At 34.6% G+C, this 21,144-nt stretch overlaps 1 protein-coding gene across 1 annotated transcript; it reads right to left on the bottom strand.

Annotated features, from left to right (window-relative positions):
- Positions 1-1,104: 1,104 nt before the first annotated feature.
- LOC306851155 (TBC1 domain family member 15) lies at positions 1,105-14,575 on the bottom strand. The gene is made up of 10 exons (XM_079387281.1): positions 14,130-14,575; positions 9,502-9,687; positions 9,187-9,305; positions 8,747-8,850; positions 7,480-7,547; positions 7,032-7,178; positions 4,031-4,121; positions 3,808-3,956; positions 3,555-3,696; positions 1,105-2,795 (listed from the first exon to the last, which is right to left on the bottom strand). The coding sequence occupies exons 1-10, from the start codon at positions 14,374-14,376 to the stop codon at positions 2,633-2,635; spliced, it is 1,416 nt and encodes a 471-aa protein (XP_079243407.1). The 5' UTR covers positions 14,377-14,575; the 3' UTR covers positions 1,105-2,632.
- Between the last annotated feature and the right edge of the window lie 6,569 nt (positions 14,576-21,144).

The following is a 21,144-nucleotide window of genomic DNA, read 5'->3' as shown; positions in this document are numbered from 1 at the left end:
CTTCAGTTGTGTTGTAATGAATCTGAAATATATGAAAGTCTAATGTTTATCAGTACATTACAGAAAATAATGAACTTTATCACAATATGCTAATTTTTTGAAAAGGACCTGTATATTAGGCACTTAGAATAAACATATTGACCAAATGGAGATTCTTATCCTTCAGAAAATGTTGCTAAGCAACCTTAGGGGGATGCATTAATTATTTTAAGAGCTGATTTAGATTCGGTTTTTAGCAACGTGTAAATACAGTTAAAACTTCTGATTTGTATGATTGTAACAATGTATTTATTATACATCAAAATTTACAATTATTGGGTGACAGCCAGGGTTGTAATTTAATTGCCAATTTTAGCCTCAATTAATTTTTATAACTACAAACATTTCCTATAAATGTAAAAATATTTCTTTGAGAATTTCTAACAATAATTGTGGTATTTTATTAAAAATAAATAAATCAACATCAAAATCTATTACAATTTAAGAGCAAAAGAGGTAGCCCAAATGAATTTATATAACTAAATAAATTAAATATTTGACATTTCCTAATTAAAGAAAAATATTTCTTTGAGATTTTTAATTTGGTGTATGATTAAAAACAACATCAAAATTGATTATAAATGTTTGCCAACATGGTTGCATATTTAGCCTAAATTCATTTATATATCTGTATAAATGAATTACATATTTTATATTTTCTGTTAAATAAAGAAAAATACTTATTTGGGAATTTTCAATATTTACAGTAACCTGGGTAACAGGATCAACCCTAAACTTGGCAAATGCAGTCAAAAACTACAATATTTGTAAATATTAAATAGAAGACCATCTACTTGTCTTCCCATCATGCTTTAGAAAAGGCCCAAAGGATATCGGTTTTAAATATTATATTAATTATAGTATTAGTTAATTGTGTGTCACAATTTTATGGATAGAACAAAATGAATAGATAAATAAATTATGTGAAATCAGGGTTGCATGGCTAATGCTAGGATTTTTTTGTTTGTAATCAATTCAATGAAAGAGGCATCACAGCTCAGCTTGAACAGTAAAAGTAATTATTTAGAGAAAATGTAAAAAAAAAAAAAATCATATTCACATATTCAAATCACCACACTTTATTTCATAAGAACATTTAGTAGAGTAGTAGAGTAGACTAGGCTAGCATGCATGAGTCTTCTTTATGAAGTGACTCACTAGAAACTGACAGCTTACATCTTAAAATAAAACTCTCTCACACACACACACACACACACACACAAAACAGTTCATGAATGACATGAACAAAACCTAATTAAAATGTGCAGATAGATTAATTCATTCTGTTTAACATTGCAGTGTCTATTCATTATTGCTACATTAATTAAAACATAATAAACATGCTGTGCAAAATTCAAAATATAATCCAAACATCAGTAAACGGCATCAAAATTACAGTACCCGATCCCCAAAAAGTGTTAATCAGTCATTTCATATTCTTAAAAAAACAACTTGAACAGCACTCCCTAACTAATTGTGTCGTAGTGTGTCAGTTTTGAATAAATAATAACCAAATGTGCAATATTCCATACTCTTATATATTGTGCCTCATAATAAAACCAATGCAGTGTGGTCTTAAAGTGAAAGGTGTCCTGGTTCAACGTGCTATTTCTGATCAGTACAAACTTGAGCACTCTACGATTGGTAAGACAACACCACAGAGGGTCTTCTAGTGACCAATACGCAGGCACCAGATGTTTCTGAGACTGAATAATACTCACCAGTCATATTTCAGCAATAAGGATTTCTGCTTTGTTTCACAGCTGTAGCACACTTCAAAATCCTGTTCAAAATGAAGCAAATTTTGACATTGCATCCTTCACATTCACATACAAATCATCGCTGTAGTCAGCAGACTTAAAGGAATAGTTCACCCAAAAATGGAAATTTGCTGAAAATGTACTCATCCTCAGGAAATCCAAGATGTTTGTTTCTTTGTGGGAACAGAGTTGGAGAAATTGAGCACCATTTGCTCACCAGTGGGTTAAAGTTATAATGCCTTAATTATAGGTTTGTTTCTTACAAAAACACAGGTTTGTTAATTGATGGAGTGGAGTCATGTGGATTACTTGTGAAGTTTTTATCAGCTGTTTGGGCTTCATTCTGACGGCACCCATTCACCGCAGAGGATCCATTGGTGAGCAAGTTTAATATAAAATTTCCCCAAATCTGCTGTGATGAAGAAACAATCTTATCTACATCTTGAATGGCCTGAGTACATTTTAAATTTCCATTTTTGGGTGAACTATTCCTTTAATCAAGTCTTCAATACTATCAAATATCTGTAAATTCCCAAATGCTACTTATGTTTTCAAGCACAGTCAGGGTAAAATACCTAAAATTCTTATTTGATTATCTTAGAGTGATTAAATTAGCGTTTTGAGCCGCTCTCACATAAATTCTGGCACCATAATAGAAGCCTTATAAATTAAGATCAAATACTGAAGGAACTGTCTGGAAGGAGTCCATCTGGTTCCTGTACAACATCCCGGTTAAAAGCAGCATCATTCTTTAGAATAAAATTAAAGTCCCACTGGAACATAATGTCAGAGTTTTTCACATCTTTCACATATTCCATGCAGGCCTTTTGGTCTCAGGAGAAAAGGTTACGGAGTTGATATAAGAAGTGGTCCTCTTTGCTCTTGCGCATGCGACAGCGACCGCTCAAATAGTCCCAGGATGAGCGTTTGCAGTAGTTGTAAAAATGTTCCTCTGTTTTTTTCAGGGTGCTGTTCAGGTCCATCTTGCCCTGTAGACTGACCAGAGACAGGATGATTAGATTCTTGTGCTCCATGACTGAAAACATTGTATTATACAGTAGAGCCCCAAAACATATTACACTTAAATGTGACATTTAAATCATTGCATTAGATTGGACCAAAAATGCAAAACCAGTCTTAAAGTGTCAATTTTTCTAATTTGAGATTTATACATAATCTGAAAGCTGAATAAATAATGCATGTTATAGGTTTGTTATGATAGGACAATATTTGGCCGATACACAACTATTTGAAAATCTGGAATCTGAGGGTGCAAAAAAATGTAAATATTGAGAAAATCGCCTTTAAAGTTGTCCAAATGAATTTCTTAGCAATGCATTTTACTAATCAAAAATGAAGTTTTGATATGTTTACGGTAAGAAATTTACAAAATATCTTCATGGAACATGATCTTTACTTAATATCCTAATGATTTTATGGCATAAAAGAAAAATCTATCATTTTGACCCATACAATGTATTTTTGGCTATTGCTACAAATATACCCCAGTGACTTAAGACTGCTTTTGTGGTCCAGGGTCACAAATATATAATAAACTTGCATTCATTTTAAAGACAGTACAAACACATTTTTGTACTGATAACCATAAAAATTTATATTTCTTAATACAATCATTTTAAAATTAAATAGTTTGCTCCCAGTTTTCATTAACCGTAATAACCCTGCCTGTAGAGATCAGTTTAATCTACATAACAAGGAACCAAACAAACCTACCAATCTACACCACATACACACCTGCTGGTAAACTGTATGACCTCAACCTCGTTCCTGCAGCTGAGTAAAGCTTCTCTGTTCTCCAGTAAGATGGTGGCACACATGAAGAGTTCAAAAGTGAAGTCTGTGTTTACGGCCTGGAGCTCCGTCACGGATTCATCCTCTGGAGATCAGAGTCATCAAAATCATTTGAAATATATTAGTGTTTATCTTTCGCCATTTATGCTTGATGAACGGTATCTGTAGCGTAAGACATAGGGTTAAGGTCTCTCACCCAGGCTGTATTTGCGTGCCAGTCTCTCCTGATATCGAGCCCGATCCACCTGCTGTGAGATGAGCTCCAGGTGATCACAGCGGAGAATCTCAAACAGACGCAGAGCATCGCTGTGCTCAAACTCCCGCTGGAAAGCCAACAGAAGCCACCTGAATGGAAGACAAAGAAAGATTTATGAAGTGACCGAAGGAGAAGAAAAAAGAAAAAGAAAGTCGAAACCCACCTGTGACAAAATGTGATTTTTTCCATGCTGTCTGTGACCAGATGAGAGTGTAGCTGAGGATCCAGCTCTTTCAGTAAAGCAGCTTCTAACTCTGAGAAACAGCATTTGACCATCACTACCAATTGTATAAGTATTAGTGCTAATAACAGATCTATATGAGGCGTTACGTAGGATTTAAACCAAACTTTGCTTATCAATACATACATAAAACACGTGCATATACACCTATAAATTACTCACATATACATGTATACTATTGGATGTTCAATATATATGAAATACACGTGCACACTAATATGAAATCCATACCAATACATATTATGTTAGTAATGAATGCATATACACTTGTGAATAACTTGTGTAATGTTATACATATAAACTTGACATGCATACACCTATAGACACTCGCTAATAAATATAAACATGATCCATGCATATACACCCACAACAACACACGCACAGACAAACTCGCTGCATGCAGACATACATATAAACACTCGCACATACATATAAACTCGATGCGTGCACACACACCCATAAAACACTTGTGTTAAATTCACAAACGTATACAATTCTGATGAGAAAGACGCATGCTTTAGCTGTGTATATATGTATATGCAAGTGATTTCATATGTGGATGTGCCTGAACTTTTCAGTGTAAACGGACGGCATTTCAGTGTAAAAGGAAGCAGCGGCAATTTCGGCGGGACATTTGAAAATGCTTAACGTGGCTTAATGCATTAAAACAGTGTTTTTAAAAGACCAAACTCAATAAACAGATTATTAATAAAGCATACGATGTATAGACAAGCAGATGAGTCCAGAATAATACACGTAAATTACATGTAAAGCGTTTTTCCTCCCATAAGGAATACGCTTAACCTGGCTTCATGCGTTAAGACAGTGTTTTTAAAATGCCAAACTCAGTAAACACATTATTAATAAAATCAAACTATGTACAGTATAGTATGATTTATTAATAATGTGTTTGAGTTTGGCGGTTTTGGGAAAAAAAAATAAATTTAAAAACGTGTATTGTAGCAGTAAATTTAAACTGGAGAAAGTTTTGAAGCGCTTTTGTGCTTGATAGTTAAGGGACCGTCTGACAATTCCACCGACTGGGTTAAAACGTCCGATGCATTTTTAATTAAAATTAATTTTAAAATAACACCGTCAAACTGTAAAGCTTATATTACCTATATAGTGATTTACAGTGAGGTTTTTTTTTTTGCCAATACATCCCTTGTACACAATTATTTAAATAATAAATGTACCCTCAGTCCAATTTTTCATGTAAAATTCTTGTGTACTGCACATACAGTAAGGGAAATATTAGAAGTATTGTCTAAGGCGAGATATTGGCTAAATATGACATTTGAAAATGCTTAACGTGGCTTAATGCATTAAAACAGTGTTTTAAAAAAAAACAAACGCAATAGACAATAAACCATGCTATACTGTACATAGATTGATTTTATTAATAATGTGTATATGGTTGTCGGAACCATTGTATGTGGGTGGGACAGGACCCACCCACTTTTGAAGACCAATGATTTTGGACCCACCCACTTTTACCGTCTCTAATTCAGCGAATAGGTCTGTACACTTTTCAGAGCACCAAAATTTTGCACATTTAAAAAAAGTCGTGACGTATTGTCAAGTATGGTGACCCATACTCGAAATTGGTGCTCTGCGTTTAACCCATCCAAGTGCACACACCGTGAACACACACCCGAAGCAGTGGGCAGCCATGCTGCGGCTCCCGGGGAGCAGTTGGGGGTTCGGTGCCTTGCTCAAGGGCACCTCAGTCGTGGTATTGAGGGTGGAGAGAGCGCTGTACATTCACTCCCCCCACCTACAATCCCTGCCGGCCGGGGACTCGAACCCGCAACCTTTCGATTACGAGTCCGACTCTCTAACCATTAGGCCACGACTTTTATAAATGACTTTAAATTATATGTAAATCTCTTGGAACAAACAAAAAACAAAAAAGCATTGAAAACATATAATGCTCTGAAAGCACTGAAATTTATGTAATTTCTTCCTTTATTTTTTTCTCTCTCTCTGGCAGCTAATGTTAATTTGATTATGTGAATATGGAATACCTAAGCTACAGCCTTGAACCCCACACTGCTGCTTCCTCAAATCAATTACACTTTGCTCATTCAGAGTTCATATAAATGAAACTCCATTCTGTGTTTTCACTAGTTACTCGCTCCTGCTGCACTCCTGCGACACAGCATAGTAAAGCAACTGAGTGTACCTGCTGCTCAGATACACCTAATCCTACCCGATACTTTATTTAAACTTTGATTATTTTATTGTAATAAGAGATGTGAAAAGGGAGAAGAACGATTTCAGCCAAAGGCGGACGCGAACTTGGGTCTCTCGCGTCAAAAACACTGTGGTACACGCTTTACTACTTACACCATTGGAAATCTATAGATATAACCGTCTTTTGTAATGTTTTGACATTAATGGGCAGAGGTAAATAACCCATGCCAACAAGGCGACCTATTAGCACTTTGTGTAAATAGACACTCTGTTAATTAAAAGGCACCAGACTACAGAAAATATGCTCCAGTATTTTTTTTTTTTTTCTGGGGGAGGACACAGAAAATACGTTTGTGAATTTTATTTTGTTTGTTTGCGTGAGTGTTTTATGGGTGTGTATGCGCACATCGAGTTTATATGCATGTTGCGAGTGTTTATAGATGTATATGCATGGATCAAGTTTATATGTATAACGTTACACAAGTTATTCACAAGTGTATATGCATTTATTACTAACATAATATGTATTGGTATGGATTTCATATTAGTGTGCACGTGTATTTCCTTATATATATATATAGAACATCCAATAGTATACATGTATATGCGAGTAATTTATTGGTGTATATGCACATGTTTTATGTATGTATTGATACGCAAAGTTTGATTTAAATCCTACGTGGCGCCTCATAGATCTAAACGGTTTGGAAACACATAAGAAACCCACCCATTTTGCGATACAGTCCATCAGCACAGAAGTCTTTGGAAAACTTCTCCATGTAGCAGGAGAAGCTCCAGTAGGTGTCCACTTCTGAGTGCAGCACCTCCAGAAATCGACTGCACAGATCATTCATGCCCTGAGCGTAACTTACTTCTGCAGAGACCAGAGAAACAAACTGATGTCCAACACAGTGCTTCACAATTTAACCACTAGATGTCATCCTACATCAGCAAACAAAAAAACAGATCACAAACACTACAGTTAAAAAGTTGAGGTCGGTAAGATATCGACCATGCTCAGCAAGGCTGTATGTATTTGCTCATAAATACAGTAAAAACTTTATTCTTTATTGTCATTGTAAACTTTGTAATGTGTGTTTTCTAAATTAAAGTATTCATTTTTTTAAAATATATACATATTTTACTAACCCAAGAGTGTATTTACAACCACGTACCTGGGTGAAAAGCAGCATATGTGATTAGAATATCTCTCAAGACAAGCAGGTTACCCAAACCTTCATTCCTGTGATGAAACACAACTGATTACAAACTCTTTCTCCAGGCATTCCTTTATTCTTTAAAGAAATAATAATTATAAGTAATAGCTAATAAGTATGCACTGTATGATTGTATCAAAGTAGTTTTTACTCTGTTAAAACACTCCCATTAAATTAAATTAGTCCTTTATTATTTTATGTCTTCTGGGTATTTAAAAATTTGGTCTTCTGTTATCAGGAAAAAGATGACTGGTATGTAGAAAGTGTGTGTTTGTTGTTGCAGCAGCAAAATAGGCTGATTTTATATTAGTTTATACAATTATCATTTGTTCTTTTAAATAAGACTAGCATTTTTTTTATTAAAAACTTTACAGTGCTTATAAGGTTATGACCTATATTTGAAAATGATGCCTACATGCAAGCATTACATCCCCATATTCTTTCTAAAATATCATTTAAACACGTCTTTATGTTTTATGAGTAATTATTCTGCATGCCTATATTTGCAGTTAGTTATGTAATTATAACATGACTGTTTAGAAGCCAATATTTTTGGATTTTGTATGTACTTGATATGCTTTAAAAGTGAGCTGAGTTGCCTGTACTCAAAACTAGTTACTGTTTAACCACAATAAAACAACGAGACAGACTCCTGCGTGTTATTTACGTTGGGCTCCAAGGTTGTTTGATAAATTGGTGTGGCAATGGCATGTTTGCTTTGCGTTGGCAGCTCACATTAGTGATGCAAAAAATGAAGCAACTTGTGGTTTGTTTAAACAAACATGAGCAAGATATGACTGACTATCTACTTTCTTCAGCAGAAATAAAGAATACAGAGGAACTCTGCTATTTGTCAAAAGAAACCTTTACTATACAAGAGCATGGGTTGTACATCAAGATAGAAATATTTATTTAGCCAAAGATGAATAATTAAACACGGAAATAAAAACAAGGAACAAGGAAGTCTCTTCTTTAAGGAAATGAGCAGACATACATAAGGTCTTCAGGGTGGTAAGGAGCTCAATAACAATATGTAAACAATACGAGCCAAAGAAATACATTTTCTTCACCCTCTTGCAACTTACTATAAGGATTTGTTAATATACAAGTTTAAAAACTAGAACCTTTTCAAAAGTTCTAAAAGGATTTTGACCTTAAGTGCTTTCCCACTATTCCGTTTTCTGTATTTAGCACATTAAAATGCACAAATTAAAGACGTTCTCACCGGTAGTATGGAAGATCTCGATCGGTTCGAGGAACATCTTTGTCAATGATGCGTATGGCCTCCTGAAGCTCTTCCAGGTCAAAGGTTACCCGTTCAAATAGCACCTGCACATTAAAGTCAGCATGAAATCAACATCAATCTGACTTAACTTCTAACGGACTTCCTGGTCTTACTGTGAAAGTTTTTCTTTTTGTATTCTGTATGCATTTCTCCCGTGGAACACAAAACAAGATATTTTGACTTCTATAGTATGTTTTTGTCCATACCATGCAAGGCAATGGGAACCAAAACTGTTGGGTTACCAACATTCTTTAATATATCTTCTTTTGTGTTCCACAGAAGAAAGTAAGTCGTACGGGTTTGGAACGGCATGACGGGGAGTAAATAATGACAGAACTTTCATTTTTGGCTGAACTATCCCTTTAAGCAGATAGTTTTACCTGAGCCTGTAGTTGCAGAAAGGACATCTTCTCTCTGGCCTCCTCTGACTCACACCGCTGTTTTTTCTGCTCTCTGTCCTGCCTTTGGTCGAAAAACTTCACTGCTGTAAACAGTTCAGCTGAAAAAAAAAAGAAAAAGAAATAGAGAGAAAATATTATTTATTATTACTTGTGGTTTAACAGCACTACAACTTGTCAGTTACATATATACCAGATGTTTTCAATATCCGAACATTTTATTGCAGGTAGTAAGAGTTAATAAGGGGCAACCGTTGCATATTAAAAGTGTTTGTTCTGCTCAGGAATATAATTTACCATCAGTGCCATTAAGATACAGACGAACGGCTCCAGGAAGCAGCTGTTGCCACTTCCTCTTCATAACGTGATAGCGCACCGCCATCTGTTCCAGCAGTAGGGGGCGCTCCAGAGCCGTAGAGCTGCAGGGGTACATGCCAAACAGAAAACGCCATACCAGACCACGTTCGTCAGGCGACACGCCACCTGAATCACACAAACAGGACACAAATCACACATATGAAGATAATATACTAAGAACACACAGCTTGGGATATGCTCTCTCAATGGACCCTTTTCACAGACTTAATGACGTGTTTACCATTATTAACATCGTAAATCTACTTTTTTATATTGTAATTTTTTCATTTTATATCTCAACTTAACCTTTATGACTTACAGAAAACTGGTTAATGCTGCTGCATTAGTGTTTATAATAAAATGGCTGAGGATTGTGTTTTTTTTTTTTTTTCTTTTGCTATTTGAGCAAATGCGAATGTAATTTTAATGTCTTTTTCGCTCACCACTGTAGAACTTTACCCAACTCTGAAAACTTCTTTTCTGTTGAAGTAAGCAGGGTTATTATAGTTAAGTACAACTAAAACAATAAAACAATTGTTACTCGACCAAAAAATAAATTAAATATAAAATAAAATTTGCAGTAGCCCCTCACTGCAGAACAAAGATCCAGGGGGCGAGGTTGGATGACCCACATCTAGGGGTGGAGATGGGGCGGGTTTAGGGATCAGGGAGTGGAGACAAGTAGGTTTAGGTATATGTAAGGTGGGAGGAGTTGGATCTGGATCTGAGGACCATCTCCTAATTTGTGACCCTGGACCACAAAACCAGTCAATTTTACTGAAAACATACTGAAAAGCTGAATAAATAAGCTTTTCATTGATGTGTAGTTTGTTAGGATCAGACAATATTTGGCCGAGATCGCCTTTAAAGTTGTCCAAATGAAGTTCTTAGCAATGCATATTACTAATCAAAAATTAAGTTTTGATACATTTACAAAATATTTAATAAATTTACTAAATATTCATGGAACATGATCTTTACTTAATATCCTAATGATTTTTGGCATAAAAGAAACATTTATCATTTTGACCCCTCAAATGAGTTAATGTGTGTTTCTTATAGCAGTTAAAATATAGTCATTTTATTTATTTTCATTTTTAATTCAGTGATTTTTAACTTTTAATTTTGTTATTTTAATGCTTTAAAGAGCAATTTTAGATTGTAATGTTCTAATATTCTGCTATCTGTTCTGCAAACTATGTAAGGTACAGCAGTCATAAAACCAGAGAGAAAGCCTGCATGGCAAGAAACTGTAAAAAAAAAAAAAATAAGTCAAATAATAGTATGTGAGACAGTGGAAATATCATTATGTTCCTATTGGTCAGTGTTAGAGGAGCTCAGCTTAGCCTGACAGTTGGCCTGCTTTAGACCAGGTTAGTTTCCCAGCATAAGTTGCCACAGTGACTAAGCCTGATCTAGGCCTATGTTAAATTTGCTTTATGGAAACAAATAATTTGACAATGAGTCAGACTAAATTAAATAAGCCTGGCTTATTTGGTTAACTTGTTTTATGAAACAGGCCTCAAGGCATTAAAAGTGATCATATTTTCTCCATTGCATCGAATGGCATTGAATTGAAATTGGATCGCACTGCATTGTAACAGGGTTGAATTGTATCACATCGCATTGGTACCTGCTTCATATGCATCTTTAATGTATCGTGTTGTTGGCTATGCATCAAGATGTGTATTGTATTGGCCTGAGTCCTGAGATGCACATTCCTAATATAACTAATAAAATTAACAAAACCAAACAAAATGCTAAAATCCATACAAATTTACTAAAATCTTAACCAAAAATAAAATGGAAAATGACAAAAACAGATTCAAAATGTTAATACAAACTGATCATATCTTAATGTTTCTAGAATAACACTGAAAGCAAGCATATTGTTAATTTAATTGCATCACTTTAAAGGAATGTGTTACACCAGAGAGAACAAGTCAAACCTCAGCATCTACATCACATTATTAGCAATTCAGCATTTCACAATGAGCTGGCTCAGTCTGGGCAGAGAGAGTTTGAGGGTCCACACAGAACAAAACAACATCTAATCCCCTTCTATATCAGCTTTATCCCCTTCTTGCCAAGCTGATTATGTAATTTATTCACTTTGCACAAATTTTCATGTCACCGAATAAGAGGAATGCGTTTTGGAGATGAGAGGCCTTCACACGCACAGCAGAAGATACACTGAAGGATTGTTGTTGAAGGTCTGTGCTGGAAAGTCAGTCCAGCTTTGAATCAAGTTGTATGCGTTTAAACATTACTGATGTGGTCACGTTTGCGTCACACTCTCGTGCCACATGCTTGTGTTGTAAGATTAGGGAGTGTAGCTGAATATTAAGCTTCAGATGTGAGTCCATCTCATGAACGCTAATAGCTATTTTATAGACCCACTGAGTGGATTACAACAAGGCCAAAGAAAAATAAAAAAAAATAAAAAATGAATCACAAAAAAATAAAAAAAAATAAACCCCGGCTGCTTAAAAAACAAAGATTTGACTCTTCCTTTAAATATTTAAATTAAAATGCATTCACCTTCAAAATGTAGATTCGTTTCTCTCTTCATCTGAACAGATTTGGAGAAATTTAGCATTATATCACATGCTCAAAAATAGATCCTTTGCAGTGAATGGGTGCCGTCAGAATGAGAGTTCAAAACATCACAATAATCCACAAGTAATCCACTCTAGTCCATCAATTAATGACTTCAAAAGCTGCATGTTTGTAACAAACAAATCCATCATTAAGATGTTTTTAACTTCAAACTATTGCTTCCAGCTAAAATAAAAGTCATAGTGAAAAAGTTATCTTGTTCGAATCAGGAGAGAAATATTCACAGATCAAGCACTGTTGTTTGGACACTCATTCTGACGGCACCCATTCACTGCAGAGGATCCAGTGGTGAGCAAGTGATGTTATCTGTTTAGATAAAGAAACAAATTCATCTACATCTTGGGTGGGCTGAGGGTGAGCTGCTAGTACATTTTAGACCTACTGTATATGGGGTTCAGGGTTAGTCTAATTGCTCTAATAACTGACATGGCTAATTTGCAGATATCAGAGTATGTATAATTATTTGATTCAAAAATCTCCTGATAACAGATCTATTACTCCAATGTGAAACTATGACAGCCGCTTGTGAAATGTTGCCTCTATAGTCTTGTTTGACCCTAAAAGAGCATTGCATTGAACTACAACCATGCTGTCTGTTGTCACATCTTAAGCATGACTAATCTTGTTAGCATGAATCTTATGATTGTAGTTCTACACAGCACAGATTCTATAGCTTTCACTGTTACTATAGAGGCCATTCTTTATCTGGTTGTTGGGAAACAAATCACTTGACCAGCACTTGAAAAGAAGAGGACCTTTGAGTGAGCCAGTAGTTCCAGACAGTCATTGAGCTGTTTTATATGTTAATTACTTCCCTTTAAATATAATAAATTGCTAAATCGATTGCTAGAGATAACAGCATCAGCAAATACACAAACATGTTTGTTTGTTTGTTTATAATACTAGGGTTTTCCATTGACATCTGTAGTTTTTATATTGACCTAATTATTGTATTTTTTCCCTACCTAAACCTAACACTCACACAAGCCCTTCTGCATTTTTATTTTCATTAAGACATATTTAAGTTATGTATATTAAGCCGTTTATCAAAAATTGGCACAAAAAAATAAGTTTATATGAAGTTTCACAATCTTACAGGCATCAAACAAGACAAAATTCTACTGGATCAACTAAAATTACTTTTTTTTTCATTATTTATACCATTTATTTATATCTATGTGATTCTAATAGAATCAGTAGCGGAACTGGCTTCAAATTTTTAATGTTAAAAATCCCATAGAAATCAAAATGTGCAACTCTGTCTTAAATATGCTGTTGTGACAACTTAACCCACTACTAGATGAGCTGTAACATGTTTTGTTGAAATTATTGTAGTAAGTTATGTCATCCCCCATTGTCACCTCCATCCATAATCAGTCCATAAATTATTTTTCTTAACTGAAAATTGCTTTTTGTCCTGTAAATCTTTTATATTTACACATTATATTTGTACTACAACTTCTACTGCCCTACTAAAAAAAAAAAAAAAAACTAAGTATTTTTTTGTCTTGTTTTTAGGCCTAAATATCTAAAAAATTATTGAATCAAGATGAATCGAAAATTTTATTAGCTTTTCCTTAAAACGAACAAAAATATCAGAAAATAAAAATCCGGTTTAGCCTTTGAATTAAGATTATTTTTCCTTGTTTTAAGCAAAAACTAACAAAAGTTTTATCTTTTAGAAAACAAGACTTCATATCATAAGTCGCTTTACTTGTCAAGTAAATGCATCTTAATTCAAGAATGTACAGATATTTAGCTTATGATAGAAAACAAGACAAAATACTAAGAAAATAATAAAGTACGATTTTTTTTTTATTATTATTTGTGTCAGTGTGTCACCTCAGGAAGCTGGTGGCCATGTTTTATAGTGATTCAATTCTAGTGTCTTAACCTGATTATCTTATGATACTTGCTTTGTTCAAACAACATATGCTATTAAGTATTACCGTTTTTAAATATATGCGTCCTGAGCCTGGATTCGTCCACTCGCCCCTCTGCGTCCATTACTCCTGGCAGCGAGATGCGCGCGCAAGCAGACTCAGGTGAGGCCACAGGTGCGACGGGCCGACAGATGCTCTTATTCCCCGCAGAAACGCTGCACTTCAATCCCTTAAACTTCCCAACGGGTCCATGACTGTCCAGATGGGTTTTACCTTTCCCTTCTACATGTGATTCATCACAAGATGCAATCATTTTGTTAAATCCTTTGAAAACTCTTTTTTTAAGGCATTGAAGTTGTCGTGAGGTCACGCTGCGATAAAATCCTCAGGTAAAAAGTCTTCGGCGGTGTGTTAGAAAGCTCATTTTAAACGTAGGAGAAAGTGTTTTGATAATTAGCACACCCCTCCTCCATGTCATATGACTTGACTCTCTCTCTCTCTCTCTCTCTCTCTCTCTCTCTCTCTCTCTCTCTCTCTCTCTCTCTCTCTCAAGGCCTCTGGAGCAGAAACCGCTGTGACCATAAAGGTCAACGCCTCCCCCTTGTGGTGATTTGTACTTTCTCTCTTTAGAAATGTTTTAAGCTACGTGTTTGTGAGAAACAGATTCATTATTAAGCTGTTTTAATGTTAACTTGATTTCTAGCGTCGATTTGATTGCACAGATACTATTTAAACTAAACTGAGCTAGACAATAACATCTCTGAATTCAATAATGAAATACCTTTAAAATTACTAATTATTATACATTACTGAAAATATCCAATTTGATACTGTTAAGTGCTTTGACACAATCTGTATTGTTAAAAGCGCTATATAAATAAAGGGGACTTGACTTAAATATGCATTGAATTATTACACTTAATATATCACAACTTTCTTTTAGTTTAACCACAACTTCAATAAATTTGTAACCACACTGAGTTGGATGAGGTTAACAAGGGCTTTAATAATAATAACAGTAATATTTATAATTAGTGCTGTCAAACGATTAATCGCGATGTTTATGTAATTTATATTATAAATAAATATATTTTATTTATCTTTCTGAAATATATACATCCGTGTGTGTGTATTTATATATACATAAGTATACACAGCATACATATATGTAAAAAAAAAACTTTATTTTGGATGCATTAATTGTTTGACAGCAATGTTTATAAAATAATAATACAATAATATAGTGGTGAAATAATGGGACATCAAAAACTGAAGAATCTTCTCTATGCCTATTTCCATTGATTTTAATGTTCACATATACCTCTCAGTGAACGGGTTATGCCGTTAACGCCTACTGTATGTCAGAAAATGTTTTTTGCCAAACACACTGATAGCTTCTTATTGAAGTTAAACAAATCTGTTGGTGACTAAACCACAACTGACTGGTTTCAGCAAGTATGGCATGTGCTATAGGACCACATGGGTTTCAGTATAAATATCAAACCTCATATGAAGGTACACAAGTGCATTTTATGGTGGGGGAAAAAAAAAAATTCTTCTGTTATCCCAGGTACAACTTAACAGAAAAATAAATTCTTGTGAAATGAATGTAGCGACTGCTCGTTGTCTAACGACCCGTGTACAGCACTGTGTGGGGGCAGTAATGTGCACACAATGATTCAGATCTTTCACACTTATTAAACTGAAGCGTGTTTTGAATACGATTCAAAGATATTATGTTTTTCCATTTTCTTGTGCATCTTCCACTAAAGCATTGTGCTGTACTTTACCTCTCTGAGTGCACTCAGTTACTGTTATTTTATTCGTTACAGCTCAAAGGTTTTGGGTCTGTAATTTAAATTTTTTTTTTGTAAAAAGTCTCTAATGTTTGCCAAGTCTGCATTTTTTTGTTGTTGTCAAAAAAACAGTAAAACGGTAAAATTGTGAAACGTTATTACAATTTAAAATTACTGTTTTTTTATTTAATATATTTTAAAATGTAACTTATTCCTGTGATGCAAAGTTGTTTTTCAGCATCATTACTCGTCTTCAGTGTCACATGATCCTTCAGAATTCATTCTAATATGCTTAACTCATGCTCAAGAAACATTTTTTGAATAGAAAGTATTTATATGTAACAATGTACATTTTTTTACTGTCACTTTTGATCAATTTTAAAAACGATAATGTGTGTAGTGTTTCTTTCTCTTATATTTATTTTATATTTTTATTTTAAATGTAAGATTTTAAATTGATTTATATAGTTACTACCTTTTTCTTTCCCTTATTCATTTTTATTATTAAGCTATATAAAATTTGACTGAGCTTATATTTTATTTTTCTCCATAAATTGTCAATTTAAGCACTTTGGATCACCATTGTCTTTATCAAATGTGCTATATAAATAAACTTACATAGAGGAAACAGGAGAGACAGATTTAATGAGGAGAAAAAAGTGCAACCGAAATCATAAATATAAATACAACAAATTTAGACAATAAAACAATTAAAACAAGAAATAGGAAAAACAAGTATACTCTGGATTCACCCTCCACTTCATCTGAAAAAAGGAAAATGAGAAATAAGAAACAACTAGAGAAAGTTATAAGTGATCTAAATGATCATTTGTACCAAAACACAAAACTTCCACTGTCCTGCTAGAAAGAATTGATGCAAAATTATCCTTACCTGTCTTATTGAAGGTACACAGTGGGCTTCCTTTAGTCACATTTTCAGTCCTAAAATGTACAAAAAGTCGAGTCCCAGTCCCATAGTACTGCTCATGGGTGCCATTAATTCTGCACAAGTAATTACAGTAGAATCTGCCAGTGTCGTTGAGCTCTAGGGACATCAGGGTAAAGCTCTGGCTCCAGTGGCTTACTTTTTTGTCTTCAGAATGTCTCCCACTAAACTGAGAGAGTTTGTTGATGCTGACATATTTCCCATGTCTGTTCTTGATGTACCAGTTTACTAAACACTTGGCCTCCTGAATATCTCCATGAGTCTGGCATTGTATGGTGATGTTTTCTCCGGGTGTGCTGTACACCTCACCTGGCCACTGCTTCACCCAGTTTTGAGTGTGAGCCTTTCCTGTGACAAAGAACACACATTTATGCTGCTCTTGAAGAAAGATATTTAAGTCAATTAATCTTGGTGAGCAAAGATTCAGCGATCATATGAGCTCATATTACTACTGATAATGAAACTGCACACTTCGTTATCTTGTCGCCACAGAAACAAGTCCGTTTAACACATCAGTGTTCACTGCATGAATAGTGCTGATACGTGTTAAATCATATTATTTTTTACTTTGAATGCACTTTTGGAAACAATTAAGTGCATATCGTTTATAATTTAACTTGATTTGTCAACACAAATATAGAATTTATTTAGAAATATATATTTTTTTGCTATTTACTGGGGTGCAAAAATTTGAGACTAAAAAAAAAAAACAAGTACAAAAATATTTTTTGGGGATTAGAAAATAAATTTTCAGCAAAATGATTTCAGTGAAATTCCTTTTGTAAATTTGAACAATATCATCATTGTGCATTAACATAAAACATAGATATCAGATGGAAACTGACATAAAAATGGCTCATATAACAAATACACAAAGTAACACGTATAAGATATGATCAAATATGCTAAAAATAGAAACACAAGACTGAAAATGAGAGTAAATGTGTTACCTGAGGAGTAAAAAGCAAAGCAGACAGCAGCAAATATTGCATCATGGAATAGCATATCTCTGTCTATAAATTTGAAAAACAATTATGTTTTACATGAGCAATGGATCAAATGGCATTTTTTGTTGCTTATTAGATATGACATCACTTAATTCACACTTTTTCAAAAAACTCGTCTGTACTTATTCATGACTTTTTACGTTACATTCAGTGCAAGCAACAAGACAGATTATTTAATGTAATGAACATTTCCCCAGACAAGAAATACTGAACAAGAAAGCATCATATTTTACAAAATATACACATATAAGTCTTGCCAGTCCTGTATTGTCATTTTGGGTGGGGACGATTATTAACAACTTTTAAAATAAATGATATATAATTTTGTTTGGTCTCATGTGACTTACCTCAGAGCTACTCGGAGATCAGTGGCTTTCTACAGTATTGTTGTTCCTATCAAAACCTGAATCTATTTACATGTCAGACAGCGAGAGGTTTCACACATCTGTTATGGTCTCACTTCCGGTGCCGTACATATTCAGGAAGGTCTCACCAGCAAGTTACAGACATGAATTCATTATAGAATTCATTATTTTTCATGCAAAGTCTGTGTGATGGCCAAAGGTTAATGTTTAAAAAACTATTTTGCATGTTTATGCATGCAGATATAATAATAATAATAATAAAGAATAGGCTGTGCAATAGTGCAATAGGCTGTTAGGTGGTAACAGGAAATCTGTGATGTGACAATGACATGCCTGTGTAGCATGAAACAGAACAGTACAGCTAAACTGGATGCATGGTCATATTAGTGAGATGCTTCTGATGTGATATATATATATATATATTTTTTTTTATTTAATTTAATTTTTTTTTTGCATTGTCTTTCTTTGAATCAGTACCTTAACAAAAGCCAGTACACTATTGTTATCAGGTCTAGGAAGAGGTCTAGCTTAGAAATCATTATTCGTGGAAATTTTTTTTGCTCATTCTACCAATTTTCCTGGATGCTATGATATGTTTTGTCTTGCTGAATGCAGCCATTGACTCAAATTTCCGATGACATCTTTTGTCTTTTTTTCTGCATATTAGGCATACAAATACAACCCAAATTCCGGAAATGTTGGGACTTTTTAAAAAATTTGAATAAAATGAAAACTAAAAGAATTTCAAATCACATGAGCATAGAAGACAGACCAAACCGAAATTCCTTTGTCTAAAGAACATGCCTTCGTTCTCCATAGAACTACACAAAGAGTTTCTTTTTGCTGCTACCACAATGAGAAGAAAACCACCTAGTCTCATTACCTCCTTTTATTCTTATTCTTTTACTTTAGTTTCTTTTCTTTCTGTGGAGTTTTGTGTTCTAATGTAAGTTTGCTGCAAAGTTCAGCTCCGACTGCACTCGCTTCAAACTTCAACCAGACCAACTCCGCATCCTCAGCCAACGCCCAAGACTTCACTTCACGACTACTGAACTTCCAGCCATTCAGCAACTTCGGGGAACCCCTGTCTGCAAAGACGACGACACAAAGGAAACCCCTTAACACAGGCAATGCAAGCAAGTAACACTTCCAGGTTCTAACTGAATTGGTATATTTAATATAAATTTTAGCCTCATTGAGAAACTCTAAGCGAGGGTTAAATAAGTGATTGATGGTTGTTCAGGTCTATGAAATTGAACATATTGCTGTAAACTTGGGATTTCACATTCTCATTCTCTTAAGCTTATCCTTTCCTTACTTTCTCTCTTTCTGCAACGTGTGAATGCTTGTGTTCATGTGTTAGATTAGTTTATGTCTTAGGTTTATATAAATCAAATCTTATTTATATTGAAAAGATAAGTATCTTGTGTTTTGTGCTCATAAGTTAATGTCTTAATCTGTCTATCTTGTTACTGTGCTATTTAATAGTGTTTTCACTATATTTTGGATTTTAATATCCAGTGCAGAGTTTGTTATACGGCTCGTTCAGTGAATCGCCGTAACAGTGAGTCTGTTCAAAATTCCCTATAAAATCATAAATGATTCCCTTTGAGCTAAATTAAACCATTTCTTTAAATTACTTATTAATATTACGTTTTTATTACGTTACAGATGTGATGGAGTTCTTTCTTTGTCTGAGGTACAGGAAAGTTAACAACGGCAGAGACTTTGGCTTCTATCGGTCTTATGGTACCCTGGCCACCTTCCTTTCCTAAGTATTTCACAGTAGCATGGCAAAATTCCCATTTGGCAAGGTTCAGAGTTAAATTGGCTTCTTTGAATCTAGTGAAAACTTATTTTAATGTTTTCAAATGACTTTTCAAGGTTTCTGAATAACATACAACATCGTTTTTCACATTGGACAGTTCTTTACACATCAAACGTTGAAATGTTGCTGGAGCATTATGAAGGCCAAAAGCTAACGCCTTATACTGTAAGAAAGCATCTGGAGTAGCGAATGCTGAAATATCTGAGGCACGTTCTGTAAGTGGCACTTGCCAATAACCCTTGAGTAAATCTAATTTGGTTACAAACTTAGATCTACCAATTCTGTCAATGCAATCTTCTATTCGTGGAAGTGGATAGGGAATCTGCTTTAGTGACTTGGTTAACCTTCCTGTAGTCTGTGGAGAAATGTGAGGACCCATCAGGCTTAGGGACCAACAAACACGGTGAGCACCAGGGACTAGAGCTAGACACAGATTCACCAGGTAATCTGTTGGGGCAGATTTAGAATTTTCAGAGTCTGAGCGATAAACGTATGACTTTAACATGTTTATGTTGCAAACACAGGACTTTCGGTGCCTCTCAGGAGTTCGTACAACATAGTCTCTTCTCTACATTATATGGGCCTGCAAACTTTGCTTACAGCGAGGAACCCGGCAAAGGCAATAACACAAGCACTTTATCACCAACCTCGAATGAACGTTTGACAGACATCTTGTCATAATTATTCTTCATTTTGGTCTGTGATGAGAGTAAAGACTGACGAGGTAGCTTCCAAGCAGAAAGCAACCTTTTACGAAATGAAGTGACATAATCTAGCACATGAGTGGGAGAGGGGGCCTCAGCAAAGAGATGGTCTTGAAACAAATTTAATGGACCACGAAGACTAATTCAGCTGGACTGAATCCCTAGGACTCTTGCACTGTGTTACGAACTGCAAACAACAAAAGTGGTAACTGCTCATCCCAATCCTTCTGATGCTCAACACAATAAATACGAATCATAGTCTTTATGGTTTGATGGAATTGTTCGATAACACACTGAGATTGAGGATGATAAGCACTAGACAGTACACTCAAAAAAAGGAAATTAGCTGGTTATTACATTAAAACAAGCGTAACGTGTAATTTTAACAAAATTATTTCATGTTTCAAAGGTGAACGTGATAAAATAATGTAGGAT

Source organism: Barbus barbus (assembly GCF_936440315.1).
Source record: "Barbus barbus genome assembly, chromosome: 31".
Taxonomy (NCBI): Eukaryota; Metazoa; Chordata; class Actinopteri; order Cypriniformes; family Cyprinidae; genus Barbus; species Barbus barbus.
This window is presented reverse-complemented; position numbering and strand designations above follow the sequence as displayed.

Coding starts and splice junctions, on each gene's coding strand:
- LOC306851155 (XM_079387281.1), bottom strand. CDS start 14,376: ATGATTGCATCTTGTGATGAATCACATGTAGAAGGGAAAGGTAAAACC. Junction 9,688..14,129: donor GACGCATATATTTAAAAACG/GTAATACTTAAT, acceptor TGTGTGATTCAG/GTGGCGTGTCGCCTGACGAA. Junction 4,122..7,031: donor TGGACTGTATCGCAAAATGG/GTGGGTTTCTTA, acceptor GCTGTTTCTCAG/AGTTAGAAGCTGCTTTACTG.